Below are 20,477 nucleotides of genomic sequence, written 5' to 3' on the forward strand. Positions count from 1 at the left end.
GCAAAGTTTAGTGAACTAAAATGCCATCTTACCGACGATATGATGAAAAGGACAGATTTTAGTCCTGTGATACACGCACCTTTTTTTAAAAATAGAGAACAAGAAAATCCAAGTTTTCCCTTTTTTTTTTTTTTGAACGAAATGTTTAGAGACACGAGGCCAATCGCATTACGTAGACTTATGCCTTTTACTAAACGATCAGAAGCTAGAAAACATCGGACGTCCGACTCCATACACAGCACGGACGAAGACCCCTTATTATTAGACGAAGAAGCTGGGGTAAGAAATACATGACAGATACAAAACATGTATTAACATGATCACAGCTTAGTATTATTTCCTCATCCTATTCAAGAAAATCTAAAAACCAAAACAAGGCTAGTATTTGGTCTCGGTTAAAGCCTACAAAAGCATATACGCCAAGAACAATTTCATTACAAGCAGATGGTATTTGCATAAACAGCTTTAATAGTGTGCACATATGACTTATTTGATAAATAGATAAAGAGAAAAAGAAATACACAGCCAACGTGATTGTCAACCAAAAATACAACATCTTTACATTTATTCCACTTGTACTTTACGAACAGTTTGTTATATTCTTCAACTTGTACTTTCTTCTTGTCGCATTATCTCAGTTTATACCTGCTTTAAAGATCGGTAAATATAAGTGATTTATTATTTATACATTGTCTTTAAACAGACTGATCCGTAGGCTATATTCTTACATACTTTGGGCCATTGTGCTTTGTTTTAACAATCACTATTAGTAAGGAAGCACTAGACGATTATCAACGATACAAACGTGATAAAGAAGCAAACTCCCAACTCTATCGTCGACTTACACCTACTGGAAACCAAAATATACCAAGCTCAAAGATTAGAGTGGGTGATTTACTATATATTATGAAGGATCAAAGAGTAGGTAGAACATAAAAGATAACCATGATCATTTACTCTTTAAACAGATACCTGCGGATATGATCTTGTTACGAACAACAGAAGAGAGTGGAGCTAGTTTCATTAGAACTGATCAATTGGATGGTGAGACTGATTGGAAGTTACGTCTAGCCATACCTTCTTTACAAAGACTTGGTTCAGATCAAGATCTGCTCAATATTCGAGGACATATTTATGGTAAACAGACACTATCTTACTTTTGGACAATACACAATTCAACTTTATTTTTTATTAGCTGATGCGCCACATAAAGATATTCATAGCTTTGTTGGAACAATTAATATCATTGATGAAGCAACAGGATTGGAGCGAATCGAGCCATTGGGGGTTGAAAACACAATGTGGACGAACACTGTATTGGCTTCTGGATCTGCAATCGGCTTTGTTATTTATACCGGCAAAGATACTCGAGCAGTAATGAACACGAATCATCCAAAGACAAAGGTTGGCTTACTTGATCGTGAGATCAATCAACTGGCAAAGGTAAGTTCTTATATAAATTACAAAGTAGATTGTATACCAACTCTATTTGTAAAGATTTTGTTCTTTGTTACATTAGCACTTTCCGTCATCATGGTAGGGTTGAATGGATTCCGTGGTATTTGGTATATCTATGTCTTTAGATTCTTGATTTTGTTTTCTTCTATTATTCCAATCAGGTAAAAAAAGCGTCATGATCAAAGTATTCTAGTTAACACTAACGTGTGATATAGTTTGCGTGTAAACTTGGACATGGGAAAGAGTGTATATGCTCGACAAATAGAACACGATGATGAGATCAAGGGTACTATTGTTCGTACCAGCACCTTACCAGAAGAACTGGGTCGTGTTGAATATCTTTTAACAGACAAAACCGGTACTTTGACTCAAAATGATATGGAGCTTAAAAAGTTACATATGGGAACCATGTCCTATAGTACAGATACGATGGATGAAATACAAAGTCATCTTGCAACTTCATTTGGTCATCAACAAGATACAATCATGGCAAAAGGACGTCGAAACATTTCTGTTCGTATAAAGGATATCGTTCAAGCACTAGCTCTTTGTCATAATGTGACTCCGGTTATCAGCATCGACGGCAATATTGGATATCAAGCGTCAAGTCCTGATGAAGTAGCCATTGTTAAATGGACTGAGCATATGGGCTTAACCTTGATCAACAGAGATGTCAATTCGATTCAGCTACGAGTGAATGCAACAGAAGAAACACTCTATTTTGACGTACTTCATATCTTTCCATTCACTAGTGAAACAAAGCGCATGGGTATCATTGTCAAAAACAGACAGACTGGTGAAATTACGTTTTATGAAAAGGGGGCTGATACTGTCATGGCTAAAATTGTTCAATATAATGATTGGTAAGGCACTGAGACTAAGTGTACGGTTAGATACATGTATAAACCTATAATTAGGCTTAACGAAGAATGCGATAACATGGCAAGAGAAGGCTTACGTACATTGGTCGTTGCAAAGAAGAATTTATCTCAAGAGGCATATGAAGAATTTAGCGCTAAATATCATGAAGCCGAAGTGTCTCTCCATGACCGTAATGTGTTGAAGCAGTCTGTTGTAGAAACAATATTAGAGTCAAATTTGGAATTATTGGGATTAACTGGCGTAGAAGACAAATTACAAGACGGTGTAAAGAATACATTAGAGCAAATGAGAAATGCAGGTCTAAGAGTATGGATGTTGACGGGTGATAAGATTGAAACTGCTACCTGTATTGCCATTTCTTCAAAGCTAGTGTCACGTAATCAAGGAATTCATCAAGTAGCAAAATGTATGTAGAGTAGAATACTGATATTCATTATTACTAAACCATTATTCTCTCAGTAAAATCTGCTGCCGAAGCAATAGAGGAGATTGACAATTTAAGAACCAAAACCGATCATTGCTTAGTTATTGATGGTGAATCGCTTCAACTTTGCTTAGAGCATTATAAGGAAGAATTTATTGAAATGGCATCATTACTGCCTGTGGTTGTCTGTTGTCGTTGTTCGCCAACACAAAAGGTTAATATATTCTAAAAGTGTACCCCTGCCCTCTAACCCGATCTTATTAGGCGGACATTACTCGATTAATCAAGGAATATACAAAGAAAAGGGTGCTATGTATTGGTGATGGTGGCAACGATGTTAGCATGATTCAAGCTGCTGATGTTGGCGTAGGCATTGTCGGAAAAGAAGGCAAACAAGCGTCCCTTGCTGCTGATTTCTCGATTACTCAATTCAGTCACTTGACTAAACTACTCTTATGGCATGGTAGAAATAGCTATAAAAGATCTGCCAAACTATCACAATTTGTTATACATCGTGGTTTAATCATTTCTGTTATGCAAGCGGTATTCTCTGCCATGTTCTACTTTGCTCCTATTGCCCTGTACCAGGGTATGCTTATTGTTGGTTATGCTACTATTTATACCAATGCTCCAGTCTTCTCACTTGTTCTTGATCAAGATGTAAATGAAGAAATTGCCATGATTTATCCAGAACTGTACAAGGACTTGACAAAGGTAAGGAATATATGTATGAAAACACGAATAATCTGATTAAGCTTGTATCTAGGGTCGATCACTGTCTTACAGAACATTCTTTACATGGTTACTTATTAGTGTGTACCAAGGAGGCGCAATCATGGTGTTGTCTATTCTTCTCTTTGAGGATGAATTTATACACATCGTTGCTATTTCATTCACAGCCTTGATTTGTAATGAATTGCTTATGGTAGCTTTGGAAATTAATACATGGCATAAGCTTATGATCCTGGCTGAAATTATCACAATACTCATTTATTTTGGATCCATGTGGCTACTCCCAACTTATTTTGGTAAGAAAGGAAAGAAAAACGAATGCATTCTCTTTAAACTCATAAACTATATTAGACATGACATTCATATTAACCGAGCGTTTCGTTTGGAAGGTAGCAGTAATAACTGCAGTAAGCAGTTGTCCGTTATACATTGTAAAAATAATTAAGCGCAAGATTGCGCCTCCAAGTTATACAAAGTTAACCTAGCAATAAAATATATAATATAAAAGCGCGATAAGTGCACATTGCTCCTTGACAACCCATAAATTGGAATCGTGAGCACTGTATTTATTTTAAAAATACACAAATATCATCTGGGTATTATTATTGTTATTATTCTCTTCTTAAATTGTCCAATCTTGCTTGTAAGGCAGCATCATCAGCTGACAAACCCCCTTCTGCTTGAGCAATTCTTTCACCAGAAGATCCTAAAGGAGCTTCTGCTTGTTTAATACCAGAAGGTACTTCTCCAAGCTATTTCGAATATGTCAATAGTTGATCAAGAACTAATTTTCTTTCTTTTTTTTTTTCCTCTTACCTCTTGGTTAAAGCTGATACCAATTTCATCCAATACCTTATTCACAATTTCATCACTTTCAGCTTCCTCTTCTTCCTCTTCAAAGGCATCGTCAATTGCGTCACCCATCATTTCGTCCTTCATGTCCATTAGTTCACTTTCTCTCTCAAACTGCATCATAATCTGTTGAATTTTAGGTAAATTCATTTGTCTATTCATTGCCCCCATTGCTTTTGTTGCTCCTCTCATAGCTTCAGCCATTTGCTGGCTTGATCTTAGAGTCTATATTTTTTGTTTCAGATGTTGAAGCCCATAACCTAATGATGATTTATACCTGAATACGAAGACCAACTGCCTGTAATTGCGTCTTCATTTGGTAAAACTTTTGAACATTACGTCTTGTACGAACCAAATCCTTTGCCATAACTTTACACGCTCCTAGTTGGTTTTCCTTTGCTGACTTCTTTATGTCAAGAATCAGCTTCTTCTCTTGGCGTTCAAGTTTTTCTCTTTCTCTATCCAACTCTCTTTGGGCTTTTGTTATTGCTCTTTGGTGCTGACGAAGGACTTCTGCAGGAGTCTTTCTTTTACCAAACAAAAATTCCTGTAAACAAGGATATTAGACCACACTCACACAAAAAAAAGTAAATGTAGTTGGGGAAATGCAATACCATTTTATTATTGAAAAAGAAGAGAAAACAGGTACATAAAAAACAACAAATGTCTCTTTGTTAGCGGAGATTCATTCACACTGCATTAACAAACGAATTGAAGGTTTACATCAATAGGATGAGATGCACTTAACTGAGGTCGCTGAGAGTATTTATCACGTAGTATTTCACGAAGACTGTTTAGTAATGCTTGATAAGACTGGTTTGGATTCTTTCGAAGAGAGGCTAGCGTTATTGATCATAAGTTGACAATCTCTTTTAAAGTATATATTATTCTTACTTGTTAGTGCATAACTCATTGCACCTGTTGCTCTACCAGCTTCTTTAGCATCAGCTGAGGTTTGATCATCTTTACATCTAAGATATGCTCAATACCATTGTGAAGCAGTATTGGTATTTAATCTTACCCTGAAAACATGATAACATCTGCAGGAGAAAAGTTTCTGCGTTTATTTTCTTCTTCTATATCACGAGCGTTGAAAAGCTCTCTTCCTAGTTCCATTAATTCAGATATAGCACGCGGCCTATCTCCTGTTGCATAAGCTATTCCTGCCGATAAGAGACCTTTACCGGCATCCTTGAACAGGTTTTGATCCTTCAAGACACCCTTTGTAGAATAAATAAATGGCAAGTCTAGAACTGTGCCTGAATGACAGCTGTCAAATATACATGTCAGCCTGCATCCTTCACATAGTGGTCTAACAAGTATGTCATGCATATCATCATCAATAATTTGACCCGAAGTTCCCTCATAGTCTTCAAAATCAACAGGGTAAATAGTTTCGTCGTATCCATCCTCTTCATCACCTGAAATATCTTTCACTCTACCCCCGTGACCACTATAATGGAAAAAGAATCTATAAAAAAAAAAGCGTATTAGATGATGAACGCTGAGCCATGTTTGGTCATCCTACGAATCATTGGGCTGTGCATCTTCCACAAGCCATCTCATGGCAGCCAATATATTTTCTCTATTAGGATAATATTTACTATGAGGAGGGTTGTCATCTGTCAGAATGACCATATCTTCTTTTTTAAATCCATATAAAGACGTCAAAAAGTTTTCAATGTTCTCCACGTCATTAATGCAACCATTTAGCTCATGGTTGGTTCCAAAGTAGTTGATACCAATCAACAGAGCCTTCTTTCTTCCTTGACAATTAGATATTTTAAATTCAGGAGTACCGTATTCCTTTACTCGTGGATCAATGTGAAGAAAGAATTCGCTGTCAGGAGATGTCGTATTCTCACCATAAGGGACTTTTTTTATCGATATTAGAAAATATTGCTAAACATCACTTTCTCTTTATTTTACCTGGTGTTGATGGCTGATTTTCAGAAACAAAAGGTGGCTGTGGATAGTTTGGGTTCGGTTCAAGCATTTCCTCTGTAGTGAATTCTGGGTCATATGCGTCTGATCCAGGAGCATTATCTCCATATCCATACTATTTTGAAAGTAAGAAACAAAAATTAAGCAATTAAACGCAGGAGCGTACCTCTCGATCACTGTCTACCATGATAATATAAAGCTAAAATAAAGAATTAAAAAAAGAAAGAATAGGATAAAAGGCAATATTTTATAAGCATTTGAAAACATTTAGTAAGTATGTGCAACCTTATTCAAGGCCCCGAATATGAGCTTCCATACATGTACGGTATGATGTATAATGGATTATGTACGGCTTATATATTTGTCAGCATGCGCGATCTTCTGAACGACAGAGGAGGCGCAGCTTTACCCTCTGCCAAGAGCATATGATTATCCATTATATATAATCATTCATTGCAAAGCCTTCAAATCCAAAACCTCCACCTGTAGTATCGTCTGAAAAGGTATTACCAATGGTAGAAAATAAGTCCTGCCAACATATTTCCTCAGATGAATTCAGTAACCACGATTGTTTTTCCGACAGGCTTGGTGTCGCAGTAGTATCCCTTTGCTCAGCTTGTTCAGAAAGTATATGCTGAACGCTCATAGGTGTCACTGGTTTTGTCTCTTGTTGCATAAAGTGAACTGGCTGTGCTGGAGCATCGCCAAATAGACTCGGTATGGTACGAAGAAAATCAACTACAGGTGGTTTAGAAGGTACATCACGAACCATTGGTTCAAGAACATCATCCGTAGCCATGCGAAGGTACTTTTTTGCTTCATCTGCGATTTTTGGGTTGTTGCTTTTAGTATTGTAAGCATGTATCAAGGCTGCTACAAACACAGAGTAACCTAGGAGTGCGAGCTATTATACCTTCATATCTTTTTTTTTTTTCCCTCTCTTCCTTACATGTAAAGTTCCATCCAAACGAAATCATTGATTTGCTTGGTATTTTTTGAGCGACATCAATGCCAAGTTTTGCTGCCTTGATACAAATAGCTGCGCTTTTTGTTACAAATGGCATCCCAGCCTCTTCAACAGAAAGGAAACGTCTGTGTAACAAAATAGTGACAGCATAATAGCACAGCGTCAAGGGCCCACCGTATGTAATCTTTTTTAAACCCGCATAGAGCCGAGGGTTTACGGATAACTGCATTAAATCTACCTCCGTAATTTTACAATCATCAGGAACGCTGAAATACCATTCTTCTAGCATCATCTGCAAGCTCCATACAGTTTGTTCCATCGCCATCGTTCTATATTCACTTGCTGTAGTTTTTGTTAAATATACGCGTCGTAAAACTTCTCCAAGAATTCTGGAAAGCTTCATAAAATATATAAAAATACTCAAGTCCTCTCCTGGCCAAAGAACATCAGTCACCTTTAAATCAACGTCGCACTCCGAATCTACAATGGCCAAGGGTCGTCCCATGATGGCACTGCACCATCTATCAGTAACGTAGACACTGTACCACAGCCTTTTTCTTTTTTTTATAGATTCTAGAGCATTGGCCGTATTTACTGTGCGATGAAGCCCCAAGTCCTGGGCCTAGTTTAAACCAAATAAGTAAAGAATCATATCAATGTATGCACATTACCATTCTTACAGCCATGCCCGCCTTGATCCAACTGTTATGCGAAGTACTGGCATAATTTGGATGACTAGCAAATAATACGAGTGCTTGAATAGTAGATTCTCGAGGCAATAAGTATCCTCGACGAACTAATGCAGTTGCACGATCGTTCAATAAACGATACAGCTCGTCACGTTCTAAACCGGCTTCTCTAAACATAGGATCATCTGAGCTTACCAGAGAGCAAGAAAAGGTACATATGGCGTATATCAAAAGAGGTGCCAATGAGTGAAGGCCTTTGCCTTCAAACATCGTCATAAAATCATCTTTATCTACTATTGGTAGAAGAGGATTTGAAGAAAAATAGCTAGGTATAATACTTTAGTAACTCCCATAAAATAGCCTTTCAAGTAAGCTTGGGTACATGTATATAAGACTAGATATGAGCGATCTTGGTATAAAGGCGTCCACAATCTCTTGACCATCTGCCTCTAACCGTTCGGCTTCTTCATCTTCTGTTGTATCTCTTACAACCACAAATTCATCATTGTTAGTCCCCACAGCTTTTAAGCGAAATGCACCCTTTTTGTAAAGAAAAGGTATATGAAATACTTTGGATTGTTCATCTCTAGTATCTGTGATAGGCATGGCGCCTTCTTCTTGATTATCTGCACTTGTCGAAGAGAAAAGATTACCTACAAGATGGTATCCAGCGGAACTTCCGTGATATCTTACGATTTTGCCCTTTGGTCTATGCAAAACGTTGTCTTGATTCTCATGTACTGGATTACGTGAGTTTTCTACAATGTCTTGAAGTAGGTCCTCCATGGCTCGCAATCTGCTCTCTAGACTTTCAATGTACCTATCCATACAGTTGCGCAACTGAGAATAAAATCCAAGATTGTTATGAGATATAATTTACCCTTTTTGAGGACCTCTTTTCCTTGAAGCCTAATCTGTGTTGTGAGCATATAAAGTTGTAAAATGAACTATGCATACTTCGCTGAATGAACAATCTTTGCCACGCTGTAAGCAATTAGTGCACGGTTGTCTCATATCAGCATCACATCTAATGACAATAAGCATTTCTGTTTAACTAGTATGAAACTCTACAGCATATACTTTGCTTTTTTGCTTCTACATATATCACCTATATAACAAATTCTGTTTAATAGACATGGAGAAAAATGGATCCAATGTTATTTTACATGCTCTTGCTGTTCTTTGTCTTTTTCCTCTATACTCAGAGTCATCTTCAGAAGGAGATCTTTCTGGTGTTTCATTATCCAGCATATGATGTGAGTATTGTAGTATGAGAAAGAAGAAAAGAAAGACGGATAGAACATGGTTTATTGGGATATAATAGACGGGATCAATGTTTATCCACGGTTTTACTCTTTGCCAATTGAAATACCCGCCACTGTGTCACTCCAATCGCTTGAATTTGCTATAGGCACACCGTGTACTTTTTGATCACTGGGACTGGCTGATACTTCACCACTTAATGAGCTGGAACGTAACCCAAAAAGACTAGGCTTTGCCACCATTACAACAATAATGGCAATAATAAGTCCTGTGAGCATTAAGGTAGCAGTAATTGTACATCGTCTTCTCCATATAAACGCTGATTGTCTGTCTCTGCAACAAAAAGAAGTGCTTCCAACGAACCATACTATAGGGAAATATTAGCTAAAAGCATAAGCACTTTATATTTTAAAAGCACCTTTATCTTGAGTAGCCTTTTCTGTGTCCTTCATTAATCAAAATAGAGCCAAAAGATCAATTATTTATTAAATGACCCTCTATTTATACAAAGTGATGCTTATACATAAAAAGGAGAGAAAAGGTTAACTCTAGTTCTATATGACTGATATAACACGGACACTGTCAATATGTAACATTATCATGCTATTATAAGGCCTCCTTTTTCTTTATGATCTTTCATATAGATCAAAGTGTGTGACTTGTTCAATTAGATAGCCTTTTTTTGCTGAATAGAACAAAATTACTTTTTTATACAACTCTCTGACAAAGATGTCCCAGGATTCGACAGCAAACGATAATAACAAAAGATCATTTGAGGAACATAACATGGATAATGCATCTGGTAAGTGTATTGATTAAGACTCAAAACTTGCAATAATAATAATAAAAAAAAGACGACGACATTGGACCCATTTTACCTCCATCGTCTAATGAAGAGATTCCTCGAAAGAAAAAAAGAAGTAAAGATTATGATCTTCTTTATAATACTGTTTACTTATGTTTTCATAACTAGCCCTTGCTCACGAAAAACTTTACCTTGATCATTTGCCATCTGCTGACATGTACGAGAAGAGTTATATGCATAGAGACGTGCTTTCTCATGTAGCTGTTACCAAGTAAGATCGCCCTTTATATTGTTAGCTGTTTAACCCATTGTTTTTTCTTAGAAAGGATTTCATCATCACCACGTCAGTTGATGGTCATTTGAAGTTTTGGAAAAAGACAGCTACTGGCATTGAGTTTGTGAAGCATTATAAATCGCACTTATCCAGTATTGTAGACATTAGCCTATCAGCAGATCATGAGCTTTTGGCGACAGTTTCAGATGACATGTCCATGAAAGTGTATGATATAACAAACTTTGACATGATAAATATGATCAAATTAAGATACAAGCCAAAAAGCGTGTGCTGGATACATCAAAGAGGACAAGCACAAGCATTAGTTGCCGTGTAAGGGCTCATATTAGATGAGTATGTCAAATGACTCACACTATATTATAGATCTGAAGCAGACAATTCAAATATACATATTTATGATGGACGCGCTGATGGTAAGCCACTACATACACTATCAAAGATGCATTCAAAGCCTGTCCATATCATCGAGGTAAATTGTAAACCCTTTTGATCAAGCATATTGGATTAACATCGCGTTGTAGTTTAACTCGAAATTCAACTGTGTTGTCTCTGTTGATTCAGTTGGTATGATTGAGTATTGGTCACCAGAGCCTCCATTTGCATTACCAGATAACCTTGACTTTGAATTAAAATCTCAAACTGATCTTTATGAATTTCGAAAGGTAAAAAAGAACGCGTCAATGGATGTGTATTGACATAAATGTAGAAAAAATCAGTACCTACCTGCCTCACTTTTTCTCGTGATGGATTAAGCTTTGTTACTATGAGCTTTCCTGATCGACAAGTTCGCTTATTCAAGTTTTTACAAGGCAAAATGTTTCGAGAATATGATGAAAGTCTCCAGGTTATTAGTGAAATGCAGCAAGCAGGCACAACCATTCATAAATTAGACGATATGGAATTTGGTAGGCGTTTGGCTGTTGAAAGAGAACTCGAAAAGTCAAGCCAATCTCGCTTTGTAAATGCTGTATTTGACGAAAGTGGAAACTTTGTTATCTACGGATCCTTACTGGGTATAAAGATTGTTAATATCCGTACAAACAAGGTGGTTCGTCTACTAGGTAAATCTGAAACGAACAGATTTGTCAATGTCAGTTTATATCAAGGCGCTCCTAAAAAGAAAGGGATTTATACTTTGGTAAGTAACAAAAGTATGAAGCTGATTCATCTTTAACGTCATGTTGTAGGCAATGGTGGCTTCAGAGAATGCAGCACTTAAAGAGAGCCAGGAACTTGATCCAACATTATTCTGTACTGCGTTTAATAAGAATCGATTTTACTTGATGACAAAGAGAGAACCCTTTGAGTAAGTGACGATAGCGAATATCGAGAATATCATCTTACATTATCAATAGTGACATCAATCAGAAAGGAGAACGAGATATATTTAATGAGAAACCTTCCCGTGAAGAACAGACAGTCGCAGCTACTCAGGAACGTAAACAAATACTCGGCACAAGCGCGATTCTACGTACTACATCTGGTGATATCCATATACGTTTATTCCCTGATGCTGCACCTAAAGCTGTGGAGAACTTTACTACGCACGCAAAGAATGGATACTATGACAATCTTATATTCCATCGAGTTATCAAGGGATTTATGATTCAGACAGGTTGCCCATTTGGTGATGGTACAGGTGGAGAGTCCATTTGGGGTGATGACTTTGAAGATGAATTTTCGAGAGAGTATAGACATGATCGTCCATATACAGTTAGTATGGCTAACGCAGGACCAAACACAAATGGAAGTCAGTTCTTTATCACAGTTGCACCAACGGTAAGTTTTTTTCATTTTTATAATGATGAATGGTATACTTATACTGCACACTATTGTAGACATGGTTGGACAATAAACACACTGTATTTGGCCGAGTTACGGCTGGTATGGATGTAGTACATAGCATAGAGAGTGAAAAAGTGGACAAGACAAACAAACCCTTAGAAGATATCAAAATCATAAACATTGATATTCGATAAAAAAGAAAAGCATCATGCCTTTATTCGTCATTTTCCTGTATAATTAACCTTTTACCAATTTTACGATGAATACCATTTGCCTTTGAAGGTCTATCTCCAGTATCATAATAAGTATAACCATCACCATGATCATATTCTTCTTCAAGTGCAAGAATGCGCTGACGTTGAGAAACACCACCAGGATATTTTTCATTCAAAAGCATTGTCTTGACTTCAACCAAGTATTTTTGTAATGTTTGAAGTAATCGTTCAGTTTGTCGATGCTTAGAAGAGGCTACAAACTATAGACAATCAATTTGGTAAACAGCGACTATAGTTTCTATTTGCAACATACCGAAATACGATCATCCTTGATTATATAACCAATACCAAAACCATTTGCCACCACAGGACCAAATCCAAACAATCGAAGAGCAGGATTTCCACAGTTAGAGGTACTAATAACCGTATGATTCAACGTACGCCAGCCAGCATCAGTAAAAATACGAGGCTTCTGCTCATCTCTGTGCATTCTAGCCCATAGACACTCTAAAGCATACAAATGACGGTCTTGGCCTAACCCCTGCGAGCACTCACGCGTGTTCTTTGTGTGAGTTTTGAGAGCAGTACGTAGAGCTTCGAGCTTATTATGACAAGAGACTTTGGGGTCAAAGAATTTTTGGACAAATTCGACAGACTGGTCCGTTACTGTTCTAATGGCTTCCGTACGACCATGCAAAAACATTTTTGTCATGGCCGGTTCATAAGAACATTCAGGTTTACCATAGAGCCCATAATAAGCAGCTTGTATAGCCATCTACATAGAAAAGAGAGAGAGTAAGCTACGGTAGATTCATTCGTACACTCTAGTACCTGCACAAAGGCATCAGGACTCATTCGCATGTCTGTAATGAAATGCTTGCCGTATTTATCAAATTCAAGTACTTTTACTTCATTCTGCAGAGTTAAATCGCTCAATCTTGTTTCTGCAAACTTTACGCCCAGTTCAATTTCTTCTGTCATGTTCCATTCGATTTTCCTAGGATTATGATCAAAGTAGCTTACGAAATTATTTTCATTCAACTTTTCTCTAGCGGCCATAGCATTGCTATCTCTTCTTTGACGATAGCTGTGAAAAATGGATTGAGTTTGACTATTGATTGTCTTCGCAAAGCGTAAGATAGTATCAGTGTAGATATCTGAGACGTATCTTAACACCGTATGTCCATCAACGCCTACAGCTCAGAAATTACACATCGCCACACTTTTATTTCCTTGGTGTCATCTTACCTGTGTGCTCAAAATTGATTCCCGCGCTACCATTTTGGCAAACAATGATCTAGGGAAGCTGTGAGATACAGAAAAGGACTACTTTTGTTTCTTTGATTTTACCTGTAGCTTATCGTACCATCTGTTCGTACATGTGCCTACCTGTACACCTTGCTCAAGATTATATGTACCACATAGCATATTATTACTAAGTTCTTCACTTGACTTTGGCTGGACATGATCAAGGCAGACAATAAACAAGGCTTCATCTACTAAATGTAATGCTTCTCTGTTTACATCATCACTTTCCAGCTGACGTCTCAACCTGGCCCAGTTACGACGATTTTCAGTTGTAAATACACCGACGGCCCTTTTTGCTACCTCTGCCGCTGGTGTCTTTGCAGAATCCTTTTGGATGGCCTTTAAGTTTGCGGCAATTTCCTTTTCGGTCAATGTAAAATCACCCGATTCATCAAAGACTTGAAAGTAATAAAATTGAGAATGCGACATGATAACGATATGACGACTCTCTGGATGAGGGACCATATGACATCCCTCTTCAGTAGGCACTCGTGAGGTAGCAAACAGGCGGTGAAATTGGGACATACACAGAGGCTTACCACGGATAACATCGGGCTCCAAATGGCGGGTTTTGAGTGCATGAACAAAGGTCAATGTGGAATAGATAAGGGAAGATGCTCTGACAATTTGGTTGTTACGCAGAGGTGTGGGGTCATCTTCCAACAAGAAAAAAGGGTTCAAGTTTAATACGACCGGATCAGTAAACTGGAGGTAAGAGTCGTACCTATTTGCGAGGGTCATTAGTAACAGTTTTTAAGCAGATCTTCTGTTTCTTTTACCAAAATTCTTCAATATAAGATGACTTGTCTGTTGCATAAGTTTTTAATTTTTCTTGAAGCTTAGGACCTTCATTGATTAAAAACTCTTGAACGGCCTTTTTAGTTACTTCATGCTCTTCGGGGGTCTGTATTATAGAATAAATATAAGCTTTTCTTTTTCCTTTGTCTTGCTTTTACTTGTAAAGGCTTTAAAGCATTCAGATAACGTTTTGCAGTCTCATTCAAGTCTGGGATAGGAAGCTTTGGCAATTGATTTTGATATTTGAATGTTTCACCCTCAACGGCATCACTATCAACAGGGAATCGGATCGTCATTTTTATTAAAGAAAAAGAAAAAGAGAGAGAAAGAAGGTGTTGGGACTCAAGGGCTCGCATATCTATATACATTGGTTTCCCTTTGAACAAATCCTAATTTTCTATAAAGCTTATTGGCCGCTTCACGATCAGGTCGACTTGTAAGATCGATTGATTTTGCTTGTAGTTTTTTCGCACGGTCAATCGTCTCATTGATCAAATAGGTGCCTATACCTTTACCCCGTTGTTCCGAATCTACTACAACATCTTCAATATGTACTCGAGTGCCAGTTACACAGTGTGAACAGACTAAACTAGCAGTTCCAACCAAGATGTCTTCACTGAATGCTCCCAAGATGACGCTTTGGGTTGACGAAAGGGCAGCAAGGACGCTTTCCTTTGTTGTTGAACTCGATAACTGCTGCTGTACGAGGCGCACCAACTGGTTTAAATGCTCTTCTGATATTGTCTTGTTGGTTAGCTGTGTTATTTGTATAGACCTTGAGTTACTCATTTAGAAAGAAGAAGAAAAGGACGAACACTTCGGGGATTAGAAATAAGCGTACAGTTTATTAAAGAAGGGGGTATTGAATGTTTATATTTAACAAGCACAGCCAGATGACTCTGTCTGTTCAGTTGTATTAAGATCGACTTTTTGCACTAAAAAAAAGACTCAATGAATGCCACCATCAAAATCAACATCTTTACTTACGTTGATCCTTTTCGTCCAGTCCATGATTATTATCCATACCAGGAAGCGCTTGAGCAATACGCTTAAATAGGGCCTTTACGTTATGGCCTGCTTTGGCACTTGTCTCAATAAATAATATTCCACAGTCGGATGCTTTTTTTTCTCCTTCCTCAAAAGTCACCTCTCTTTATTATATGACATTAGTCTCATGTATGATACATTCATTCTATACCTTTTATCACTCAGATCTGTCTTGTTTCCTACCAAAACAATAATGACCTCGGATCCACGTTCGGCTCGTACATCATCAATCCACTTTGAAGTATTTTGAAAGGATGCTCTATCTTGAAAACACTCGGTTTGTATATATATACAAATACATATTTACAATAGCTAATAATTACTTGTAATATCATAGACTACGACTGCTACAGAAGAATCCCTAATGTAACTTGGGATCAAACTTCGGAACCGTTCCTATTTTTAATCTATTATTAAGAAGGGAAATCAAAAAAAAAGGGAAGGGGAACAAATCGATACGCAACCTGACCTGCGGTATCCCATAACTGAAGACGAACTGTTCTGTCTTCTAAATACATCGTTTTACTCAAAAAATCTATGCCAATTGTCGCCTATTATTGGTGTTGTTATTATTATTCTACAACCTCCATTTGCTCTTACTTGATATGTATTGTCAAAAGTATCATACATAAACCTGGTAATGAGCGATGTTTTGCCAACTACACAATTAACAATCAGACCAAGAACAGCCTCATTTTCTCTTTCATTACCACTTTGCTCTCCCAAGAAGACTAGTTTAAACTTTCTTAGAGGATTACTAAATTCTTGACTTGCCATTAAAGAAAAAAAAAAAAGATAAAATTCAAGAGTTGGGACAGAGAAAAGTGATTTTGATAAAATGAAATTAAGATTTTATTAGGCACTTTGTAATTGAGCTTGCGATAGTTTAGCTTCCAAGCTACGTAAAGCTTCTTCCTTATTTAACAATTCAGCTCGCTTTTCTTGAATCTCTCTTTGTACTTTCAATTCGATATCTCGGAGCTTTTCTTCATCCTTTCTTAACTGCTCTTCCTTCAAGCGTACACTCTGGCTTGCCATATCCTCTGCATTCAGAGACATATCACTTTTATATATATACAATCATTAGTCTCTCTTAGCTTTTTTATATATATTAAACTTACTCATCCCCTTGAACAGTGCGACTAAGCTTCTCGGTACGATAGTTTTCATACAAGAAATCATGAGTTATTTCTTTAAGGTCTTGAAGATGAGAACTGATCAAAGGTGTAATTGATTGATTAGTACAATTGATGTGATGATAGTGCGACTTTTACCTCAAAAGCGCAGACTTCAGACGTGCAAAATCTGAGTGTTGTGGATTGTCAACTAGAGTAGAAGACTTAGTATTTTGTTCAAAAAACAAAAAAAAAATATCTCTACCTTCAACTGCACCCCAAGGATACTGTCTTCCGCGAACAGGACGACCATTCACCATGATTTCTTCATCACTACCAATGATAGCAAAGGGCAAAAGGTTCTACATACAAGATATTAGAAATTACAAATAACTTCATTCCTTATTGCCTTCTATTACTCTCAGTTCACTATTCTCCTCAATAGTATCTTCATCATCTTCTTCAATATCATAAGGGAAGTTATAGATGGGAATGTTATAATGTTCAATATCTTCCATGATCTAAAAGGTTGAATTAGCATAGAACGAGACATGTTCAAAACTTACCCTTCTCTTGAAATCCTTTAATTCTTGTGGTGTAAGTGAGTCTGCACGGCCAATGACAGGAATGACATTAACTCGAGGACTCAAACGACGCATAAGTTCAATATCAATTTCACGCAGGCTAGCATAAAATATGAATGTTTATCCTATTTCAATTAGATAAAACTTACGCATGTCCTGATGGCGAAATAAAATACAAGAGAGCATGAACACGATTATCACGGAATCTAGGATTACGTTTAATTCTAGATTCTTCAGCCAAAATATCATCATATTGTCTTTCCAGATAGCCAACAATCTCCTTAAAGCTATTTTTTGCTTCGCTTAGTTTACTATACATACTCTTTTGTCATTTACCATTTTTCATTATCGATATTATCACCAAAGCCAGGTGTATCAACAATTGTTAAGGAGATTCTAATTTTAACATTTAGAATATTAGTTCCCTTATTCCCTAGGCAAACATCTCCTTTTTTGCCCTTTTTTTCCCATTCTTTTATGTCATGAGCAGGCTTTTTATATATAACAATCATTACCTTACTCCGTCTTCGTCAAGCTCTGATTTAGTAAAGTATATGTGTTAGCGCCTACAGAAATTCAATAGGTAGTATTCATTTACCAATTGAAACAGGCTTGATATTAATACCAGGTTCATGATGAGCATCTTCAGGGTTATCACAGATTTTTTTGGTTAAAACATTGGAATCACAAAGGGTATTAACAAAGGTTGTACGTCCAGTGCCAGATGCACCTAAAGCACATAAACAGTTAATATGTGATATATAATATTAAGGGAAGAATACTTGCCTACAACCATCAGAGTGAATTGAAATCCTTTCTTTACGTTTTTTCTGCGACCACCAAGTCTCTAAAAAGAGAGGAAAGGTGATTAGATACATATTACACTTTTTTAGAAAAGAATGAATACATGTGCCATATTTATGAAAAATTATCAAAAAAGAGAACAAAAGGTATTTTTATGCGAATTGAGGAATCTTAAATAAGCTTTGCCATTTTAGATAAAAGGGGGTAGAAAGAAAATTAGGGATATGAAAAGGAGCAAACGTGTTGTTTTTTTTTATAAGGGAAGGAAAGAAAGGAAATAAGAAAGAATAAAGAGCGAATGTTTCCAATACTTTACTACTTTGCTATCACATTTAGAAAAGAGGGTAATATCCAAAGAAAGAGAAAAAAAGAGAGAAAGACAATGCTATGTTCATACAAACATTTTTACAAAAAAAAGGGGTTGTTTATTGTATATGTATCTGAAGAGTCGTTATTGAATTCTCTGGTATTTCTCCCAAATATTTACACTGGCTTCATTGGCTACTCCTTTGGCTTTCCCTTCCTGCAGTAATGTGATCGCCTTTTGAGCATCTCCATACATCAGTAAGAACTCTAAATATTTGTTAAAGTCATCAGGTTGAACTTGATTATTTTTTCTATTGCTTATTATATCCCAAATATGGTTTGCTCTCGCGGTAAATCCTATACTGACGCACGCTCTTAAAGCAATCGAAGTTGTTATTTCATTAAATCCACCGACAGCCTCAGCTACATCCCAGACATCTAGCAGTGCATGGATATCCCCTACTGCATAGTAAGCCTCCATTAAGTGGTTTATGATATTCGCATCAGGGTCCAGATGAGGATCCATACGAATGAGCTTGTGTACTTTTCTAAGCACATAGTCATCTCTTTGCTCCTTACATGCTTTTAGCATACAAAGATACATTTTGGATGTCGCTGGTATCTCAAGATGTCGCATATCGTTAAATAATGTTAAAGCTGTCAACAAAGAAGTGCTGGAATCCCCTTCAACATTTGTTAATATAAGCGAATCGCCATCACCTACAGTGTATTCATATATAGGCTCTTCTTGATTAGCAATGATCTTCTTTTCCACAACGGCTTTGGTTAATGATTCTATCATGGTTTCATACACACTAGAATCTAGTCGTAAATCCTTTGACGAGCTGCTCGGTGATCGATCTTCATAATTTCGTAGCTCATAATAGATCTCCATGGCATCACTGTATTTTCCATCGTTTAAGTAAGCCATCATCAGATAACTGTATGTATCAATGTTGGCCTTGATCACATGATTTCTGAATATTTTATCATAAACCGTCTGAGCCTGCATTGAACGGCCTTCAAGAGCAAGCTCTTTTAGTAACGCATTATATGAAGTTGGTGTTTTTTCCTCGATTGTGTCTAGTACAGGTATAATAGATGATGCATCAGTCAATTTAGGGATACTTGCAAGGTAGCGAAGCCCTGAATATGTAAATCGAGAAGCATATGGTGCTGGTAAATAATGCCTTAAGGCTCCAAGTGATCGTCGAAATATTGGAAATCTAAGCATTCTGCATTTCTCCCATTAATTTGCAGACAAGTGACAAATATAATATCGGGGCTACTGCTGTTTGCTGTGCAGATTGAATTGCTTACGTCACACGCTACGTACGTTAAATGTACGGCGTAGACAAAAGAAGATTCTTTCTAACATTCTCTTTTTCTCTTTTCTTCTAACACAAGTATATTAATATAATATAAAAATGCAAAATATCATAAGTATCGAACATAGCTAGGTGGATAATCAATGGATTAAGAAAAAAAAAAAAAGGGATAAAAAAAAAGTCAATATCACGTGGTAGTCACGTGCTTTATGTCCTATATATTATCTTTTCATTTTCACTTTTCATCAAGTGGGGATATGGTGTAGTGGCTATCACATCCGCTTTGCATGCGGAAGGCCCCGGGTTCAAACCCCGGTGTCTCCACTCTTTTAAACACCCAGAGTGATATTGTGTAACGTTACATATTGAAGCAATTTTTGTTTTGTCTGAGTTCAAAACTCATAAATCATGTACCTTCAATATATCGTAACAATAGCGGAGTTGAAACAGACGAACTTCACGACTTGTATGAAGTTCAACAAATGAATTTTAAATTATTTTAGTATAAATACATTCAATATTTTTAAATAAAGTTATCATCTAGTTATCAGTTAGTAATCAGTTAGTTCTGTTCTCAGTATAACTCAATCATCTTTATATTCTTTTATTTAAAGGCTTTTACTTTCTAATACATTTTGTATTTTAAAATACTTTTTATTATTCTTTTATACTTTTACTTTTCTTTTAACACTCTCAACTACCGATACGCTTATCTTGAAGCCTTGTATCAGTAGGATTCACTTTTATCTTTACTTTTATTCTTATATAACGCAAGTTATTTCTTTTGATCTATTAAGATCTGGTGGTCACGCGACAGAAACTCTTATATAACTCAAATTATATTCAAGCCTTTACCCAAACCTAACCATTTTACAA

The 20,477-nt window shown here is 36.7% G+C and overlaps 10 protein-coding genes and 1 non-coding gene across 11 annotated transcripts; 3 read left to right on the forward strand and 8 right to left on the reverse strand.

Annotated features, from left to right (window-relative positions):
* Positions 1–141: 141 nt before the first annotated feature.
* Positions 142–3,981, forward strand: RHIMIDRAFT_234626 (phospholipid-translocating P-type ATPase; the record flags this gene model as incomplete). The annotated part of the gene is made up of 13 exons (XM_023608196.1): positions 142–279; positions 327–447; positions 502–660; positions 716–921; positions 969–1,137; positions 1,196–1,443; positions 1,498–1,619; positions 1,674–2,321; positions 2,376–2,746; positions 2,800–2,978; positions 3,029–3,478; positions 3,531–3,792; positions 3,848–3,981. The coding sequence occupies 13 exons, from the start codon at positions 142–144 to the stop codon at positions 3,979–3,981; spliced, it is 3,207 nt and encodes a 1,068-aa protein (XP_023468976.1).
* Positions 3,982–4,107: 126 nt separating this feature from the next.
* On the reverse strand, positions 4,108–4,901 carry RHIMIDRAFT_198971 (CRE-VPS-2 protein; the record flags this gene model as incomplete). Its single annotated transcript, XM_023606337.1, has 3 exons — positions 4,108–4,248; positions 4,313–4,573; positions 4,626–4,901. Coding segments are annotated over 3 exons (678 nt in total), but the record flags the coding sequence as incomplete, so codon positions are not given.
* On the reverse strand, positions 4,628–6,481 carry RHIMIDRAFT_271959 (peptidase C14). The gene is made up of 5 exons (XM_023612284.1): positions 6,278–6,481; positions 5,877–6,222; positions 5,370–5,819; positions 5,243–5,319; positions 4,628–5,187 (listed from the first exon to the last, which is right to left on the reverse strand). Exons 1-5 carry the CDS (start codon positions 6,342–6,344, stop codon positions 5,048–5,050), a joined length of 1,080 nt encoding a protein of 359 aa, XP_023468978.1. The 5' UTR covers positions 6,345–6,481; the 3' UTR covers positions 4,628–5,047.
* Positions 6,482–6,728: 247 nt separating this feature from the next.
* Positions 6,729–9,663, reverse strand: RHIMIDRAFT_234628 (uncharacterized protein; the record flags this gene model as incomplete). Its single annotated transcript, XM_023608197.1, has 10 exons — positions 6,729–7,183; positions 7,242–7,881; positions 7,940–8,241; positions 8,296–8,768; positions 8,829–8,857; positions 8,906–8,975; positions 9,029–9,056; positions 9,115–9,173; positions 9,302–9,578; positions 9,630–9,663. 10 exons carry the CDS (start codon positions 9,661–9,663, stop codon positions 6,729–6,731), a joined length of 2,367 nt encoding a protein of 788 aa, XP_023468979.1.
* Positions 9,664–9,940: 277 nt separating this feature from the next.
* On the forward strand, positions 9,941–12,290 carry RHIMIDRAFT_248465 (peptidyl-prolyl cis-trans isomerase cyp15; the record flags this gene model as incomplete). Its single annotated transcript, XM_023610522.1, has 10 exons — positions 9,941–10,013; positions 10,066–10,131; positions 10,185–10,287; positions 10,339–10,623; positions 10,675–10,780; positions 10,833–10,973; positions 11,018–11,449; positions 11,499–11,617; positions 11,667–12,090; positions 12,150–12,290. 10 exons carry the CDS (start codon positions 9,941–9,943, stop codon positions 12,288–12,290), a joined length of 1,890 nt encoding a protein of 629 aa, XP_023468980.1.
* A 20-nt stretch (positions 12,291–12,310) lies between these two features.
* Positions 12,311–14,713, reverse strand: RHIMIDRAFT_286658 (acyltransferase ChoActase/COT/CPT; the record flags this gene model as incomplete). Its single annotated transcript, XM_023613405.1, has 7 exons — positions 12,311–12,571; positions 12,625–13,086; positions 13,143–13,504; positions 13,560–13,608; positions 13,662–14,343; positions 14,399–14,523; positions 14,576–14,713. 7 exons carry the CDS (start codon positions 14,711–14,713, stop codon positions 12,311–12,313), a joined length of 2,079 nt encoding a protein of 692 aa, XP_023468981.1.
* A 46-nt stretch (positions 14,714–14,759) lies between these two features.
* RHIMIDRAFT_234631 (acyl-CoA N-acyltransferase) lies at positions 14,760–15,206 on the reverse strand (the record flags this gene model as incomplete). The annotated part of the gene is made up of 1 exon (XM_023608198.1): positions 14,760–15,206. The coding sequence occupies one exon, from the start codon at positions 15,204–15,206 to the stop codon at positions 14,760–14,762; it is 447 nt and encodes a 148-aa protein (XP_023468982.1).
* An 87-nt stretch (positions 15,207–15,293) lies between these two features.
* Positions 15,294–16,241, reverse strand: RHIMIDRAFT_286659 (rab protein 6; the record flags this gene model as incomplete). Its single annotated transcript, XM_023613406.1, has 7 exons — positions 15,294–15,352; positions 15,405–15,568; positions 15,616–15,727; positions 15,788–15,860; positions 15,929–16,015; positions 16,065–16,123; positions 16,175–16,241. 7 exons carry the CDS (start codon positions 16,239–16,241, stop codon positions 15,294–15,296), a joined length of 621 nt encoding a protein of 206 aa, XP_023468983.1.
* Positions 16,242–16,319: 78 nt separating this feature from the next.
* On the reverse strand, positions 16,320–18,072 carry RHIMIDRAFT_286660 (Septin 3; the record flags this gene model as incomplete). Its single annotated transcript, XM_023613407.1, has 12 exons — positions 16,320–16,527; positions 16,586–16,678; positions 16,739–16,790; positions 16,845–16,941; positions 16,999–17,100; positions 17,146–17,263; positions 17,313–17,450; positions 17,500–17,559; positions 17,679–17,700; positions 17,762–17,893; positions 17,950–17,993; positions 18,047–18,072. 12 exons carry the CDS (start codon positions 18,070–18,072, stop codon positions 16,320–16,322), a joined length of 1,092 nt encoding a protein of 363 aa, XP_023468984.1.
* Positions 18,073–18,381: 309 nt separating this feature from the next.
* On the reverse strand, positions 18,382–19,653 carry RHIMIDRAFT_271977 (uncharacterized protein). Its single transcript, XM_023612285.1, has one exon. It carries the CDS (start codon positions 19,505–19,507, stop codon positions 18,419–18,421), a length of 1,089 nt encoding a protein of 362 aa, XP_023468985.1. The 5' UTR covers positions 19,508–19,653; the 3' UTR covers positions 18,382–18,418.
* A 199-nt stretch (positions 19,654–19,852) lies between these two features.
* RHIMIDRAFT_t14 lies at positions 19,853–19,925 on the forward strand. The gene has a single exon. It is a non-coding gene; the product is annotated as a tRNA-Ala (tRNA).
* Positions 19,926–20,477: the final 552 nt, after the last annotated feature.

This window comes from Rhizopus microsporus (assembly GCF_002708625.1).
Source record: "Rhizopus microsporus ATCC 52813 unplaced genomic scaffold scaffold_3, whole genome shotgun sequence".
Lineage (NCBI taxonomy): Eukaryota > Fungi > Mucoromycota > Mucoromycetes > Mucorales > Rhizopodaceae > Rhizopus > Rhizopus microsporus.

Bases quoted from the DNA above. Each gene is read 5' to 3' on its own strand.
- RHIMIDRAFT_271959 (XM_023612284.1), bottom strand. From the start codon at position 6,344: ATGCTTGAACCGAACCCAAACTATCCACAGCCACCTTTTGTTTCTGAA. The intron at 5,320-5,369 runs GTAAGATTAAAT...AGCATATCTTAG, and splicing joins GATGTTATCATGTTTTCAGG to ATGTAAAGATGATCAAACCT. The intron at 5,188-5,242 runs GTAAGAATAATA...CAATAACGCTAG, and splicing joins AATGAGTTATGCACTAACAA to CCTCTCTTCGAAAGAATCCA.
- RHIMIDRAFT_271977 (XM_023612285.1), bottom strand. From the start codon at position 19,507: ATGCTTAGATTTCCAATATTTCGACGATCACTTGGAGCCTTAAGGCAT.